At 47.6% G+C, this 18,786-nt stretch overlaps 1 protein-coding gene across 1 annotated transcript; it reads left to right on the forward strand.

Moving 5' to 3' along the window:
- Positions 1-13,027: 13,027 nt before the first annotated feature.
- On the forward strand, positions 13,028-18,210 carry LOC129382573 (piggyBac transposable element-derived protein 2-like). Its single transcript, XM_055066718.1, has 3 exons — positions 13,028-13,243; positions 13,528-14,713; positions 18,169-18,210. The coding sequence occupies exons 1-3, from the start codon at positions 13,227-13,229 to the stop codon at positions 18,208-18,210; spliced, it is 1,245 nt and encodes a 414-aa protein (XP_054922693.1). The 5' UTR covers positions 13,028-13,226.
- Positions 18,211-18,786: the final 576 nt, after the last annotated feature.

Consider the following 18,786-nt stretch of genomic DNA (forward strand, 5'->3'; position numbering starts at 1 on the left):
ATAGGTCATGACATGAATATCGTGATGTGTGTCATGTAGGTCATGAAAGAGCCGTCTACGTCTTGGTGCTGTCATGCTTGTTTCGTTAGGCTGGCATTTAGCAAAATTGGCATAGAATGACAAGTGTGTACGACGAAAATAAATTATAGGTAATGGCATGGATTTCTTGAGATGCGCGTCATGTAGGTCATGAAACAACCGCCTACGTCTTAGTAGGCACCAAAGTTGGCGTAGTATGACAACAGTATATTGCTACATCCTATATGTTCGCCGCGGGTATGTACCAGGCGATGAAAACGACACTGAAGTAGCGCGCGGGTAGAAAAACAGAGATGACGACGACTTGGGCATAAAGGTTTGTTTTTTAATGAAACTGCTGATTCACTGGCAAATGCATCACTATCCGGCCCTGTTCTTCCTATTCTACCAGTGAAAGCACAGATCACGGCGGCAAGATTTCGGATGCGATCAATAAGATTAGCCTTATCAAACCCACATTTGACTGCTTCTCCAGAGTAGAAGCACCTGGCATTTCCCTGGCATAGCGAATCCTGTGACACAAAGATGTTTGAGGTCTGCCTCACCAAATTACGCTGCCGCGTACCCTCGCTGAATTTCTACTTACACAGGTCGGGTTTGGTTCCCTCCCCGCTCTGCTCTTTTTGTAATGAGGAAGAGACGATACACCACTTTCTTCTATCTTGTCGCCGCTTTACTGCGGTTAGAAAAAGATGGTTGGAAATACCTTTTCGAAGAATTGGCCTGGACTTGACAGAACCTTCAATTCTTTCGTTCGGAGCATCGACTTTGGGATTCAGCCACAGGGATGCATGCTTCGCTGTCCGAACATTTCTTACGGAATCTAAACGAATGCCCTGCTAAATTCCTTTCTTTTTGTTTTTACTTTTAAATTAATTATTACTCATTCAATATGACCTTCCTGATTTTATTTAACAGGTGATTAAGCGCTATTCAATGCTATTTCAATATATATTAGGAAATTTATGCTCCATAATAATTTCGAATAATCCACCCATTTCTTGGCCAATCCCCCATCGTGGGTAGGAGCCACACGCATCGCAGGCTACAACAACAACAACAACAACAACAACGACGACTTCGTGTTGACAGCTCTGATAAAGTGCTTTTATACGTCCTCTACACCAGCTTTCCCGTCTCCTACTAGGCCGTGACAATGGTGGAGCTGCTGGGTAGGATCGCCTCATGCTCGGTACCCCTTCGCGGAGCCATACATCAAACGCGAAATCCCCTTCCTTCGTCGAAACTCCTGTTCACTGGTACAGTCACCGCTTACTAGGCCTGACGCCCGAGTTCAACCCTGCAGGAACGCGTCTACCTACTTCCGCCATGGCCACTGCAACTCCATCGAAGGTGACGCTGCAGAATCCTAAGGTCCCAGAAAGTTTCCATGGTGACGCTTTTGAAGATGTCGAAGATAGGCTGGACCATAAAGAGCGGTTCGTCACTTATAATGACTGGGGCTCCCAGCAAAAACTGGCTAATGTCTATTTCGCTCTTCAAGACAGTGCGCGGACGTGGTTCGTGAACCAGGAGAGGAGTTTGACCCAATGAAATGCCTTCCGAACCCAGCTGCTAGACACATTCACTAGTAGCGACAGAAGAGACAACGCGCAGCGCCTTCTCGAATCTAATATTCACAAACGAAATGAGAGCGTTGCCATGTTTGCAGAAGATATGGTCCGCCATTTCCGCAGAGCAGGCCCTGAGATGACCGATGAAAAGAAGTTGCGCTATCTGTTGCGCGGAGTGGAGGAGGAACTGTTTGCCGGACTCGTGGCGAATCCCCCGACGACAGTGGCCAAATTTACCAAGAAGGCCACCGCTGTAGAATGAGCACTACAGCAACGGTACCGCCGAGAACTCGCCGGTGAATGCTTCAATTCTACCTGAGAGCTGCGGCACGCCTCTGCGAGAGGTCATCCGAGAGATTGTGCGAGAGGAGATCCGGCAGTTCAGTATTTCTCCCATGGCATCAGCGGTGGCTTCTGTCGCTGATATCGTTCAGGAGGAAGTTGGACAGGCCTTTTCGTCGCCCGCCCGGCAGGCCGTGCCGCGACGACTAACCTACCGGAAAGCTGTTTGTCGTCCACCGCTCGCCACTTCGATGCTTCTTAAACCGTCAACCACGACGCAGCCATCACCGCCGCCCCTGACGCCCTATTTTCGACAGTCACCGCCACCCCCAGCTGCCCGTATCGCCGACAGCCGATCGCTGCGCCTCGGTCTTACAGCGAATCCCGTGTCTGTTACCCGCTTCGAAAGACCGATTTGTGGCGCACCGCCCGCCACTACACCTGTATGCTTTCATCGCGGCGAAGCAACACATAATTACCGCACGTGCCACTACCGCGCAACTGGGTATCCAAGATTTCCGCACTGCACTTATCCCCTGTTTGTTGCTGCACGTATCTGCGACGGCGATTCTACAAACTTTCGGCCGGAAGGTTCAACGACGCCTCGATCGCGCTCCTCAACTCCTGCTCGTTACACCCCACCGACCCGTCGCGATTTTCCTGACGCCTCTAGGGGCAGGTCCCCTAGACCGCGCCGAGGAAACTAGAGGCAGCGACCTGTAGGGCTGAGATTGCAAACCGTCCAGCTTTCCAAGAGCCCCCATCACCGACGATCGACGACTCTAAAGCTCCGACGACTCCAACCAGCGCGCAATTTTCGCGCATCACGTGACCATTAACACGTCTCACCAGAGATGTCCCCGTCGTGTGGAGTGAATAGCAGCAACGGGCATTTCACGACGTACGGCAACGGCTGCAGACTCTACCGTGCTCGCACACTTTGGTGAAGACGCTCAGGCGGTTCTTCATACCGGTGCGAGTAATGTCGGCCTTGGCGCAGTGCTTGTACAGCGGCCGGACGGCACCGAAAAAGTGATTGCTTATGCCAGCAGGACGCTATCAAGAACAGAGGCTCACTACTCCACTACAGAAAAAGAATGCCTCGCGCTGGTATGGGCCGTCCAGAAATTTCGCCCATATTTGTATGGTCGGTGTTTCACCGTCGTCAATGATCATCATGCACTTTGCTGGCTGACTAATTTAAAAGATCCAGCTGGTCGGCTTGGACGCTGGAGTCTTGGGCTCCAGGAGTTGTACTTCACTGTTGTGTACAAATAGGGGAAGCTACACACCGACGCCGACTGCCTTTCTCGTTCTCCTGTTGAGATTGCAGTGCACGACGACGATGACGCGACTTTTCTAGGCATGCTAGATATTGTCGCTGTTTCACGCCAACAACGCGAGGACGCAGAACTGGTTCCTCTTTTCGATTACTTAGAGGGAAGAACAAGCAGAATGCCGAGGTTATTTTCCCGAGGGCTGCCTTCATTTTCCTTGCACCACAAAAAGAGCTTTTCACCTAGTCGCAGCAGCTACCTACACGTCGTTCCCGCATTTTTTTGCGACGAAGTCCTACATGCCTGTCCCAACGAGCCAACCGCTGGTCACATGCGCTACATTCGCACATTGGCAAGAATTAGGCTAAAGTACTCCTAGCCGAGACTTGCGGCGATCGTGAAACGTTACATCCAGACATGCCTGGATTGCCAGGGCCGCAAAGCCCTACCCGGCAAGCCAGCTGGACTGCTGCATCCTTTGCAGATACCGCAAGCAATGTTCCAACAAATTGGCATCGACCTATTAGGTCCGCTTCCTCTGTCTACGGCCGGAAATAGATGGACAATCGTCATCACAGATTACCTTACTCTATACGCCGAAACAAGTGCTATCCAACGCGGAACAGCAGCCGCAGCAGCGTGATTTTTCATCGAAGCCATCGTCCTAAGGCATGGCGCTCCCGCAGTAGGCATAACAGACAGAGTTGCTGCATTCTCGGCTGGGCTTCTGGATACCGTTTTTCGAAGAAGTGGTACTACTCACCGAAAGACCAAGGTTTATCATCCCCAAACCACTGAGCTGATAGAACGTTTGAATAAGGCTCTGGCTGACATGAGGAATATGTACATCGACGCGGACCATAAGAACTGGGACGAGTTTTTACCAGATGTTACATTTGCGTATAACACGGCTCGTCAAGAGACAACACGCGGGACACCTTTCAACCTGTTTACAGCCGGGAAGTGTAAGCAATGTTGGACTCAATGCTGCCGCACGAGTGCGGTGACGATGAGACTGGCGCCGAGGAGTTTACGCAATGCGTAGAGGAAGCCAGGCAGCTTGCGCATTTTGCGAATCTAAGAACGACAGGGCTGCGATGCCAGACACTGCAATCTTCGGTACAGCACGTCACATACAGCGTCGGTGACCAGGTGTGAGTCTCCATGGACTCCTATTCGTCGGTGGCGGCTATCTGAGAAGCTCCTGCGAAGATACTCCGGGCCGTGCAAAGCTCTGCGCAGCATCAGTGATGCGAATTATATAGTTGTCCACGATAGTCATAACTGCTCCTAACGCCGGCGGCATCTGCCCGAGGTTGTGCACGTGCTTCGTATGAAGGCACACTTTTCCTAATGCCCTCAACTTTGCACCGTCTGCACAATGCCTTGGGAGGTTGGAGCATCGAGACGATGCCTCTTTTTCCAAAGGAGGGGCAAATGCTACATCCTATATGGTCGCCGCGGGTATGTGCCAGGCGATGAAAACGACACTGAAGTAGCGCGCGGGTCGAAAAACAGACGACAACGACGTCGCGTTGACTGCTCTGATAAAGTGCTTTTATACGTCCTCTACACCAGTTTTACCGTCTCCTACTAGGCCGTGACAATATGAGGAACATAAATGAGAGGTAATGAAACAACCGCCTACATTTTGGTATGTACCAGAAATGGCATAGTATGACAAGAGGGTATGACGAACATAAATGATCGGTCATGACATGAATATCGTGGCATGTGCATAACGTAGGTCATAAAACAGCCGCGTACGTCTTGGTACTCTCACGGTTGTTTCGTTAACGTGGTATATACAAAATTGGCACAGCATGGCAAAAGTGTATGACGAAAATAAATTATAGGTCATGTCATGAATGTCATGGCAGTCGTGTCATGTACGTCATTAAACAACCGCCTGTGTCTTGGTATGTACTAAAATTGGCGTAGTATGGCAAGAGTGTATGATGAACGTAAATTATAGGTCATGACATGAATGCCATGACATGCGTGTCATGTAGCTCAATGAACCGCCGCCTAGGTCTTGGTACTCTCATGGTCTTTTCGCTAAGTTGATAGGTACAGTGCTTAACATAACATCGATTCCCACAGGGCGTGGGATCTACCGGTTTTGTTCGGCAAGCAATTCTCTGTGTTTTCAGCTGCCTTTTCATTCACATTGACATAAGAAACCTTACACGTTCTCTCCTTCACTTGAACTAACATGAGAGTATACACTGTTATTTTATTAGCAACTTCTGGGATATAACAAGTTCGCTTAGCGTGTGTTATGCTTTCTGTGCGGGAGCTGTTCGCTGCAATCGAAATTTTACATATGTGTCGAACGTACAAGACTTACTTTTGCTGCAGTGCGGCAATCATTCTAACTCAGAGAAGTGAACGGTATGTCGAAAAATTAGATGCCTTCTTATCATTTGCATTCCGATAACAATAGTTCTTATAAGGTGTACTGGTGCACGTTTCTTTTGGTAATTTTCAGAGTCTGTACTAAATTCCAGTTGTGAAAGTATAGGTAAACGTTGAATAATGGAATTTTTGTGCGGCAATTGTTCGACGACTCAGTGTTTTCCAAGAAATTGGCGTATGCTATAATGGCGCCACGCTAAACACAGCGTGCATGATTGTTACTAGCTCAGTTTCTGTTGATACACCATGCTTCCCTGGTGGCATCGATTCGCTGAAGTAAAACCAATTGTGAAGAGATGCCGTTCCTCCCGCAAAAAAAAAAAAAAAGACGTTAAATATTCACCTTCGTATCCAATAGTGGCCTAGCATCCTTTCAAGCACTTTCCGCATTCATCCGGAAAGATGTAGCCGAACATTAGGTTGCAATAATGGCCACCGCCAAAAAAGTCGAACTGGGTATCAATGTAATGCAGTTTGTGAACGTAATCGACGCCAGTAAGGAGAAGACATGTGCCTGTTTAATATTTCAAGTTAACGGAAATTTTCACGTGCGCGTTCCAGCACTCGCACATGCGCACGACTACTTACGGACACTTTTGCAGTAGGCCGCAAACGTATGTGCACTGCGCCACAGAGAAAACACAGGTGCGCTACGACTTTCGATATAGTAAATTTAGTCCGCCTTGCCTAGTTGTAAGTTACGCACATCGGTCGTGACCAAACTCAACGTGTTCTCTGTCGCAACGGTGCGAAAACATTTGTCCCAGACTTTACTGCCCTGAGCGAATGTAATATGAGCGAGCTAGGGCTAACGGAGAACGCGTTATGTCACCTTCGATTTTGCCACTATGCCTGGTGTCGACATAATTTTGGCCAGCACGCTTGGTGTGGGATGTTCACCGACTTTGGCCACTAGCTCACTGGCGGCATGAGATCACGCATATTTGAGTTATTACTTGTAAGATTTTTTTTTTTTTAGTCTACAGTCTTCATTTAGAGTTTCATTTGTCCAGGACAGTAGACTGTCATCTAACAATAATGACGCCTGGGAGCAAAAAAGAAGAAAAGGAGACATAAGGGGAAACACTGTGGTCTTACCATTTCACTGCTGTTCTTATCCTTTACCGCATGGAAAGGCGTACTGCGGTTGAACTGCGCTCGTTGCAACTCCATTTCGTCGTCCAGGGAGAGCAGGCGGCTACTGAAATTATGGAACTCATTCCCGACGTAGCGGGCAACAAACGCAACGGCGTCTGTAGCTGTCACGTTAAAAGGTCTCAGCGACGCGGTCAGCGTAGTGCCGACGTCCATCTGTAGCACGGCGTTGCGCATGCTCACGTTCACGAAGGACGGCATGCCTCCGCGAATAGTGATCTGGCTGGCGAATGCAACCTGCATATATCGACAATGGTGTGCCTTCAAAGGAATGCGGCGGTAATTGCTTCTATTGCAAGTTTTAGCTTCTTCATTCCTTACGCATATATCCGGCTACAGTAATGCCTGATGGCAGTAACAGTGCTTGCAGCAACATCTGCGACGCTTTGTCGAGCAACTCGTGATACATGTTTGTCTTATTTGGGTGTTCGCTACGGAAGCAATGCAAAACAGAAGGGTCTGCATGTTGTTGGTTGCACCACTCCCGACGCCTTACACCAACAGATAAGCAGCATGCGTTCGGTTACTGCAACGATTATTTCTTTGTGATTAATCTCTGCGCCATAAGACTGAACTACTAAATCTGCTGCTCACGTTTATGGCACTGGTAAAGGAAGATTCCTTGACGCACAAATGCGTATGTGACCAAGCTAAAACTTTCTAATAACGAATTTCAGTTCGTACGTTTATGTAATTTATATTCCCCAAATGCTAGGTTACTAGGGGTCTCAGTAGCCAGGTCGGTGGCACCGCCTGGTGTCGCTGAGTTTCACGAGAGAAGATACGGAGCTTTTATTTCAGTTACGCGCCATGTTCCACTTAGCAGCTGATGTAAAGTTCCCGCAGCGACATATTCGGTAATATGTAGTTTTGTTATTTGTTTTGAGCAAGAAGATCAGTGAAATACGCAAAACGTGTCCAGCGCGCTGTAGTTGGCCAAAGCATCACCAGTTGTTGTCACTATCATGCTTGCTGCAGTGCAAGTCTTCGGTAACCTGACATCACGGGAAGGAAGATATGTTCACGGACTAAATGAAGCGCGCTAACATTACATCTTCAAAGTGCATCGGCACAATCATAACCTTGCAAACAATGGGAAGAACGGGAAAATGCAGTTGGCAATCACCGCTTTTACTTGTGACACAATTTAACTTTCTTGTTAATAATTGCAATTTCGTTCGTATTACTTATGGGTACTCTACGGCTCCCTATGTCATCATGCAGTTCAACGACATATGCCATGTTTATTGAACACGTGTAAGGGTAATTCTGAGTCTTTCTTTGCTTCGTCTATCTGCCACATACTCTTGCATCGTACCGCTATGCTATGGCACTCGCTTGCTGAGGTCGGCCATGAGCATGGAGGCATGACAACGACTGTATGACGACGACGCAATGACGATGCAGTGGCGAACAAGGAATGTTCTCGATGGAATGACAAAGGCATATACGACGACTGTATGGCGAGAACGGAATGAAGAGGCGGGAATGACAACGATGGCACGAGAAATATGGCATGACGGCCAAGTCATTTTAACCCATGCATCATTGCGTCTTTGAGGCGATGACGCAATGAAAACGATATCACGACAACGGCGGCGAAATCACGATTCAATGACAACATGATTACGATAGAAGGAAGAACAAGGAATGACGCAGATGGATCGATGAAGTAGGTGTAACGACGATGGCCTGACGACAAAGGGATGACGGCGAAGGCATGAATACAACCATCATTTTATTTTCTACAAAAATGGCAGTACTACCAATAATCCTAATTTTTCGATAATCCCAATTTTTCGATCAATGTTGCGGCTGGCAACACATGAAACTGAGATTATAGCAAGAAGATGTCGGGCCATGTTTAGAAATAGTATGCTGGAAGCCATCTGAAAGGCCCTTCGCAACGTCGTACACAACGCCCATAACAATATGCATTTAAATTAACGTTTTGATGCCATACGCTCGCTGTTGTTTGAATATTATTTCCGTCTACCTGCCCACTGTATGTCTCTGCTGCAAAAGCTGAGATTTTAGCGCCTGAATTGGTTATAAGGTAACGGTTCTCGAGCTCTTTGCTTTCTTCTGTATTTATATGCTACCGCACTGGGCCACTAAAGTGATGATTCTACAAGTACTTTCAGTTGCGGTTTACCTGCTCTAAAAAGATAGCCATCTAAAAGGGCCCTGTCACACTCCCGAGAAAGCAGTTAGGCGGCAACGAAAGCTCCATCACGATGCGGTGATATTGTACAAGTTGGTGTGGGGCACTTGACGTTAGTGAGTGCCAGTAGCATCATTGGGTTAAGAATGTAGCGCGTAGTTTACGTTTGCATAGTATTCAGATTACTGTTAAAACTTTAAGGCATTATGCTTTGCAGCCATTTTAAATATCGCCTTATCGCACAGCCACGAGCAAGGTGTTGGAACTATGATAACTACACGTCAATATGCCGAGCACACTGCTCGCCAACGGCCTCCTAGCTGAAGCTGCTGTAGCCATAGAATTGACGTCATCGCCTCTGACACCGAACAGCACGACTCCCAATCGTGGAGGCTATGGCCATGCCCTCAGTTGGGCAGTTTTCGCAACCAAGGCGCCAACCTCCTTTATGTAAGGTTCATGCCGTGCGGTTATGAAACGATGCACTTCACCGAAGAGTGAAATGTGTTACCCAGACCTGCAAATGTTGTAGTCGAAGGTTCTCTCAGTTCGCGGGTATTTGGAAGTTCCTGCAACCAATAACTTGGGTTCGTTTGCACTAAGCATCATAACTGATTTGCTCTTAATTCTTTGACGTGTTAAGAAAAGACGAAGAGGGAAAAATGGTGCATGAAAAAGAAACGTTTCAGGGTCATTTTACAATCTTGGTAACTGCTGCGCCCGCCTATACATCTAGGCCCTGCACGGGCAATGGTTTATATTGGTAGCCACATGCACTGATCGGAGAGGCTCGAATCCTTAAAGGAGTATGTTGCGAAAATGTCGGGTTCCTGTTTTTATTCTTTAGGCAGCTATCCACCCCATACAGATGGAACAAAGCCTCAAATGTTTGAGAGGGCCGCAAATAATTTAAAAGAATTATTCCACGTGTTCGAAACGCCCGCGAAGAATCACTAACCAGCCCATCAGTCATCCACTGGCTGTGGTTGAAGCGCGCACAGTGACAGTGGGTTCTACTCTTAACATAGACCAATTCCTCCATGTTGTCAAATATGCCATCATTTTTGCTCGGATTGGCTTAGAGCGCTGTTACGGAGCCGTTGCGGAATATCCGACTGCCTTAGAATGACCCCACTACAGACTTTGACAATATGGGAGAGCTTGAAAATGTAAAGAATATCAGTCCGTGCCGCCGACAGCTACCAAGGTGGTCCGTGCAATTCTACACTTCGTTTGGAAATGCCGGGGGACATGAACTTCTTTGTTGTACTGTGAAGTGTTCAACGGACTCAGATTTTTGGTAGCACAGTATATGTGTACGCGTCAGCGGTATTTAGTGCCACAGACTATAACTGAAGGTTTTAATGACGCAATGAACCTCCGTTTTCACGTCCATAGTGGCGCAGTAAGTGGCGTTCCTCAAAAACAGGTCGCACTAATAGGTAACGTGATGAATTATTTGAGTGCTTTCGGGGAATCGAGACTACATCGCTTAATTACTGGATCAACGGCACTGTAATAGCACAACGAAAATGAGAATTTTCCATCAGGACTCTTTTAAATCCTAAAGGAGCACTAAAGAGAAAACAATTAGTTCAGGCTGGAAAACGTTTTAGAACCTTTGCGCTCTTGGACGTCACGTTATGCTAAGTACCAGAAGAAAATAAAAGAAAAACTTCCACATCTTTTTAATTATATCCATCATGAATTGCAACGCACATTTTTTTTTCGGTATATTGACCATTGGTGGTCGAGCAAATATTCTCGAGACCTCTTAATTTCCGTCTTTGGCTCTTCTATATTAAAACAAAGTCCGCCTCTGCTGAAGAAAAACAAGTCACTCGGCCAGAGACGACGCAGCCAACATCCGTCAAGGAACGGCGTCACTACCCGTTTTTCGTTTTTGACGCCTATTCTGGCTTAACACCTCTCATAGAAATATTCGCTTTCCTTTGGTAGCGTAGGAGCGTACTTCAATTGCGAATGCAACCAAATGTTTTCTTAGGTGTCTTTTCGAACGTGAATTTATGAGCACGAGCCCAATTGGAAACCTCTTTAAGTGCCCCGTTATCACGAGAAACAGGAAACCCTGAAGTACACGGACCATGTCCGTAAAGTCGTTGACAGGACGCCAGAAAGCCCAGCTGAGATTCAGCTCCCTCATGGTGGCATTGATGAACCCCACTCGCTGTGACATCATGTATCGCACGCAGCTGCGGTAAAAGGGGCGGATGCTGCTGCCCGACCACCGAAGCGTCTCGTTGTCCCCTCGCTCCAACAGGCGAAAAAGGTTGTTGGTGTAGTTGCGGAACAGCTCGTCGTTGTAGTCTGTGGCGAGGCCCTCCGAGTCCAGGGGCGCCCAGCGACCACACGCGTATTCGTAGAAGTTGGTGCATGGGTCCGCCGACTGCGAAGGTCACGTGGCCTCAGATCACTTGAGTCACCTTCAAGATAAACGCGACCACTTCCTCCGTCCCTTCTTTTGAAGGCACATGGAGGACGAGTCTGATTAAAACACCTTACAAGTGCACCTGCAATGCTCAAAATGCACGGCTTCTTTCTTGTTTCAGGAAAGTCTGTCTAGATTTTAAAGAAAATTGAAACCTCTTGTCATTGCAAGTAACTATGAGAGTTCTAAAGGTAATAAAGGAAAGAAGAGGAATGTCAGAGACTATTATAGTTCTTTAGGAAAACATTTTAGCGCAAGGAGACATACATATGGGGCGCTATAACGCAAAACTATTCCAAACTTTTCTATTCCAATTCTGCAATCAGCCCTCCACAATTGGTCAAAAACTTTTTGGACCACCCCCACTTAACATCTCTGTCACGCGACGTCACGAAAACCGTGATAACTGCCCATCTGATACGACATGTGCACACTGATTATGCATGATTTGATCGAACAAAAGAAAAGTAGTTATTTCTGAGTCGACCCCTTTTCGCCATTAGCCCTCGGCTATTGGTCAAAGTTTTCGGGCGGCACCCACTTCCCCTGCCTGTCACGCGACGTCACAAAACCGCGAAAACTCACCGCGTCAAAGTGACGTGCACGCGATAAAGATGCACTAATATGCCGAACAAAACTGAATTTTCTTCGGAATGGCCGCAGGCTTCCCTGTTCCGAAAGGAATAAAAGATGGCTGCCGCCGATCGATCTGGCACTGGCGACTCGCACCTGCCAGAGTGCCTGGGCTTAATTGCGTATAAGAAAACTTTTTGCGTGGCCGTGTAACGTTTTCGAGCACTTTCGGCACGTTTATGACCTCGTTCTGCCAACTCTACTTTGCTGAGGATCCGTTTCAGCGTCATTCTTAAGCTTCCGTTGCATGCCGCCGCTATTTTCGACCAGCCACCGCAAGCTAAGTCTGGAAAAGCGGACCAACCGCAGTCGCCGGCACCACCCTCTTGATTCGGTTATCGATTTTCAGTGCAGTGGCTCGGCCCCATCGAATCCCTCTCCACTTGAGTGTGCTCCTCGCCTCTTATCAGCCAATTAGATAAGACAAGCCGCTCAGTCTAGGCAATGTTATTCGTTTTTCAAGCAAACAAAAGTGACCTCCTTTGTACGAGGAGAGCGTTTGATTGGTCTATTCAGACAATCCTGCGGGTGACCGCCCGATCCTTGCGTCGGCGGTTACGCAAATATAACGTCAGGAGACTGTAATAAAAACATGGTGGAATAGTTTTAGGTTATAGGGCTCATGGACGACGACAAATGGTAATGTTTTATGCCTGGTCGCGCCACCCCCCCCCCCCCCTTCTTCCGTACCCGCAATAATTCCTATTGTCGCGTAAGGCTTTCACTGAATAAAAAAAGGAGACGTAGGCACCACGAACTTGTGTAGATGTGTCTACATTTTTTTGATAATAGACTATGAACTTAGCGCATCGTCGTGTCTACGTTTGCCTTTGGTCCTCTACTGCTGCCGTTAAAATGTTATCCAAGTTCGCATGCCAACACGCACAACAGAGAGCAGTGCTATAGTTTTGCTGCGATAACAATTAAATTGACAGTCCAGGGACATTTCAGCCGTCAGCGTCGCCGTCACTGTGATGTTCCATATAAAGTCCAAGGACGATAACACCGTCACCACGCGCCCTTATAACCCATATATGCCTAGTGTCCTATATGTAGGACACTGAAATTTTTCAAATAACTCGAAAATTTTTTTTTGTCAAAAAGCTAGCGCCCCCTAGGGGGTGTTTCTGAGGCTATGGCCTTCTCGCGTGCAAGTCTTGGTTAGCGTGGGAGCACAGCTCGCCACGTGCTTGCAGTTTCAAAATCGGCGTTCCGCGTGAGCTTCGACGAACGCCATGCCGAGAAAGAAAATGTAAGTAATATAAATTGAAATGATTTTTGATGTTTTCGAGATTTTTGTCAGTTATTCCTGAGTAATTGAATATGCTGTGAAAACAATGTCAATGTGGTATAGGCAACATTTTTTTGTTTACGATCTGTCAAACAGCGGTGTCCTATATGTAGGATGCTAGGCAGATCGGGGGGTCGCTGTTGTGTCACTCTGGAACGCGCGATGCGTCGCGCGCGTAGCGTTGAAGTAGCATAGTAAAATACATATGGACGTATGGCAGAAACTTTTTTTTTTTCGAATTGCAGTCAGAAGATTCCCTGCAGTTCATTTTACCGCAGAAGAGATCCGCAAACGCTCAACGACATTCTAAACCAGATTGACGCTGGGGAAGATGTACCGTCTACGGTGGCCATTCTTCCGCCCGAAAATCACGCGGCGGCAGTGACAGATGAAGAAAGCGGTGATGAAGAATGCACCAGCATGGACCATCTGCCGGGGAGCACTCTTCGTGCTGAAGTTCTGGACACTTGTTCAGAGTCAAGTGAGGACGAGAACGACCAGGAGCCACCAGCTAAGCAACAGAAACGACGTGTCAAGTGGGATAAACGCGATTTGAACGCGAGTTTCCCAACTCGCCACTCGTGTGATTCAGACTCCGCTGAAGGAGCACCGCTAACTCCAGTAGAGGCATTTGAAAAATTTTTCGATGATGAAGTCATCAACCTGCTTGTTGCAAACACCAACACCTATGCACAACAGAAGAATCGGTTGTTGAACGTGAACGCAGGTGAGATAAGATGTTTTCTCGGCATTCTGCTTCTCAGTGGCTATGTGCCGGTTCCAAGGCGTCGCATGTTGTGGGAAAACTCACGTGATTCTCATAATGATCTCGTCGCGAACTCTATGAGGCGGGACCGATTTGAAGCCATTTTCACCAACCTACATGTGGCTGACAACAACAACCTAGTACAAGAAGACAAATTCACAAAACTGCGACCACTGTTTAGGCTCTTGAATGAACGGTTTCTGTTGTATGCTCCATTACTAGACTGCTTCAGCATTGATGAAAGCATGTGCGAGTACTTCGGAAAGCATGGATGCAAGCAGTTTATGAAAGGGAAACCAATCCGATTTGGCTATAAATTGTGGTGCATTTGCACCCCATTGGGCTATTTGCTTTCTGTTGAGCCCTACCAAGGGAGGTATGGCGTCAATGTGGATGATAAAAACAAGCTTGGTCTAGGAGGATCTGTTGTTACAGAAATGGTGTCCAGGTTGAAAGAAAGGCTTGATTACTGTTTTCATGTGTTCTTTGACAACTTCTTTTCAAGTCTCAAAGTTGTTAGAATGCTTTCGTCAATGGGTGTCAAGTGCACAGGCACCGTGCGGGATAACCGAATAGAAAACTGTCCCATCCTGACACAGAAAGAAATGAAAAGCAAGAATCGAGGCTTCTACGATTACAAAGTCGACGCTGAATCTGAAATTATTGTATGTCGCTGGAAGGACAACAGCACAGTGACCGTCGTCTCAAATGCTCACGGGGTCGAGCCAACACAAATGGTGAAAAGATATTCGAGAGAAAACAAGTCCAAAGTCACGGTGGAGCAGCCGTTCTTGATTTCGAGCTATAATGGCAACATGGGAGGAGTTGACAGACTAGACCAAAATATTTCAAAGTACCGCACAGCCATTCGAGGAAAGAAGTGGTATTCTTCACTCCTGACATATCTGGTTGATGCATGTGTGAATAATGCATTCCAGTTGTACAGAATTGGAACGACCAAAACCGAGCTCCTCACATTTCGAAGGACGATAGCGGTGTCGTATATGAAGAGTTATGGCACCAAGCCATTGCGTGGAAAAAGCCGGCAATCTTTACTGGAAGCCCAAAGCCGATTTGACCGCATTGACCACACAGTGATTCCTCAAGAGAAGCAAACAAGGTGTGCTCATTGCCATGAGAAGACCACAACACGTTGTGAAAAATGCGACATCGGAGTCCATGTGAAATGTTTCAAATTGTACCACTCAAAGGAGTAGTATATGTGCCTAGTGTCCTATATGTAGGACGGCTACAAAAACGCAGTTCGAAAAATTTTTTTTTGAATAAAAGGTTGATTCTACTTTCTGAGGTACCAGAAGCAATTATTACGGGAAAATAAATCACTTTTCTTAATTTCCCCAAGTTCAGGCATATATGGGATAATACCGCCGCCACGCGCTATATCCGCGAGTAAAAGCGTGGGAGGTGAGCCGACGATCGCGGCTCAATCTGGCCCGTGCGAAACGGAGGAAAGCTGGGAGGAAGCGCGCCGTCTTCCGCCGCGAGCGAGGCACTTATCGATACGAGACACCGGGGGGAGGGAATGGTGGCGTTCTACTTCGGCTGCGACTACGTATCTGGCGGTTCCGCATGGTCGCGCGGTCGTATCCTGAGAGCGATCTGCGTGTGGGGCAGAGTCTAGGTACGTCGGTGGCTCATAGCTTTGTGTCTGCTGTGTGTCCTCGGCGCTCGCTTTTCGTTGAAGCGATAGACAGCACGAATGTCACTTCGGTCGCTGCTGCTGCCGCGTTTCCTCACACCAGCGTTTTAACAGCGAGCGTCCGCAGTCATCGAATGGGATGACTATATAATCGATGCTTCGCCTATTGTGCGAAACTCCGACTTTTGTCATTTTTAATAATCCACTTAGCATGTTTAGGGCACTTTGCGCACTTTCAGGGGCTATCTATCTATCTATCTATCTATCTATCTATCTATCTATCTATCTATCTATCTATCTATCTATCTATCTATCTATCTATCTATCTATCTATCTATCTAATATGTCTGTCTCTCTGTCTGTCTATCTGTCTATCTAATATGTCTGTCTGTCTGTCTCTCTGTCTGTCTATCTGTCTATCTAATATGTCTGTCTGTCTGTCTGTCGTTCTGTCTGTCTGTCTGTCGTTCTGTCTGTACGAGGAGAGCGTTTGATTGGTCTATTCAGACAATCCTGCGGGTGACCACCCGATCCTTGTCTGTCCGTCCGTCCGTCCGTCCGCCAGTCTGTCTGTCTGTCTGTCTGTCTGTCTGTCTGTCTGTCTGTCTGTCTGTCTGTCTGTCTGTCTGTCTGTCTGTCTGTCTGTCTGTCTGTCTGTCTGTCTGTCTGTCTGTCTGTCTGTCTGTCTGTCTGTCTGTCTGTCTGTCTGTCTGTCTGTCTGTCTGTCTGTCTGTCTGTCTGTCTGTCTGTCTGTCTGTCTGTCTGTCTGTCTGTCTGTCTGTCTGTCTGTCTGTCTGTCTGTCTGTCTGTCTGTCTGTCTGTCTGTCTGTCTGTCTGTCTGTCTGTCTGTCTGTCTGTCTGTCTGTCTGTCTGTCTGTCTGTCCGTCTGTCCGTCTGTCTGTCTGTCTGTCTGTCTGTCTGTCTGTCTGTCTGTCTGTCTGTCCGTCTGTCCGTCCGTCCGTCCGTCCGTCCGTCCGTCCGTCCGTCCGTCCGTCCGTCCGTCCGTCCGTCCGTCCGTCCGTCCGTCCGTCCGTCCGTCTGTCTGTCTGTCTGTCTGTCTGTCTGTCTGTCTGTCTGTCTGTCTGTCCGTCCGTCCGTCCGTCCGTCCGTCTGTCCGTCTGTCTGTCTGTCTGTCTGTCTGTCTGTCTGTCTGTCTGTCTGTCAATGCCTCTAATTGTTTTTCCCCAAACTGGGGTCCCTGGATATTACACGGTTTAATGGGTAGCGTCTCGGGCGCTGTTGTGAGGGGCCAGGATTCGATACGAAGGTTCCAACCAATTTGGGTCCCTTTTGTATCTGGCAATGTGTAATTATGTGGCGCATTTCAACAAATCTCTTTGACGCTGTCTAGGAACGCTGTGTATGTGACGCTCGGTATCTTCTGCTCTCACACGAACCCCTTTACACCAACTTTGCTCACTGGGTATGTGCCAATAGGTGTGTGCCGTGAGCAGCGCCATGAATGCACTGTGTATGCGCCGCTCTTCCATGAACGTCTCGCCAACTTGGGTCACTGTGTATGTGCCACTGGGTGTACGGCATGAAAACAATCTTTATCGTTCGCATGCATAGGCGCGCCACGCTCCTTGTCTCGGAGACCACGTGGACTTCTCATTAGCGCCACTAGGTTGCACAGCATGTTTAGACAGAAGCGTAAGCAAGAAGCCCGGCTACCGAATGGTGCTTTTCTTAGCGTACGCATGCACTGGCGTCACATGCATTTCAGAAGCCACGCGCAGGCTTCGCGGCGGCGACGCTAGATGGCGCCGAGTGGGGTAGCGCAAAAGAGGAATTCGCCTGGCGGTACATGTTCAGCACATAACTCGTTTCGATCGTTGCAATACGTTGGGTCACTATATTGATTGAATTCTAAATGCATTACCGTCGACAGGAATCGCGAGATGGATTCTGTGGAATGCTTTTCTTTGGGGGGCGGGGGGGGGGCAGAGGCCTTTATGTTTGTAAGCTAAAGAGAACGCTTACTGTCACTTTGGTAGTAAAACACAAGAGAAACTATTTGTTGCTGGAAATTCAAGGCATCTGAAATAACTGAACGTATTTCTGAGAGGGAATCGTGTCACGACTTGTCAGAATGTTGCAACTGGAACTAGTAACACACGAAATAGCAACAGGATGCATTGCTCAGAGGGGGGCGACACCAGCCGACTCGTCTAGTGAGGTCTCTTTTTAATTTAGTCGAATGCACGCAACACATTGACGGTGCATTTTTTCTTGACTAATTATGAAAGCACTTACCAGAAATGTTCTTGAAATACAGGACACAAAACGTGAAGTTAGGTCTAGATATGCACTGTACGTATGATCGCTCTATGGCAATTCAAGCACAATAACTTTTTGTGTGCTAGAATGTACACTGACACTACATGAAGTGCTTAATAACAAGCGATAGCCTAGCACGGTGTTAATGTAGAGTGTTCTCGCATGATCTCCTCGTGACAGCTAGCCTTTCAAGAGGCTATCGTGGAGAAGCTGCGCCTCTAGACACAGACAACGCGCGAAGTTCCGAACTGTTCTTTGAAGAGGTCCTACTCGAGGTACCGGTTCGCTCCCACATACGCATAAAGCCCGGTGGTAAGGGAGCACCAGTCATAGCACATAATGCAGCGCAGTGCCCTAAATTATCACCTCCGAAAGCCTGCCTACTCAAGCCAGTCTATAATCATCAGGCATCTGGGTCCATGTTGACGAAATAGTTAAGTTAAGATGTTCATAAGACAACATAGGGTAGCCAATCCCGACGTAGAAAATATTAGCAAAGGTGACCAATGGAGGATAAACAACACTTATACCAACAAAAGCTGTTGAAACCGCACTGAAGAGAGGATCACAAAAGTTGTGGTCAGATCTGAAGTTCAAGTACACCAACAAGGATCGTCTGGCACACTGAGACTAGACCGTCACTAACACTTGGTTGTATCAAGATTCCACGCTGTCAAAAGAAGCTTATCGTCTTAAGGCATTGCGCCTCAGGACTAATCTTTATCCAACCAGGTAACTTACTAATAAACAAAGCGTCGATCCGATGCCACGGCTCTGTTGTAGATGCTACGAAAAACC

The sequence above is a fragment of the Dermacentor andersoni genome, chromosome 6 (assembly GCF_023375885.2).
Source record: "Dermacentor andersoni chromosome 6, qqDerAnde1_hic_scaffold, whole genome shotgun sequence".
NCBI lineage: Eukaryota > Metazoa > Arthropoda > Arachnida > Ixodida > Ixodidae > Dermacentor > Dermacentor andersoni.

Coding starts and splice junctions, on each gene's coding strand:
- LOC129382573 (XM_055066718.1), top strand. Junction 14,714..18,168: donor ACGCTGAATCTGAAATTATT/GTATGTCGCTGG, acceptor TCCTCGTGACAG/CTAGCCTTTCAAGAGGCTAT.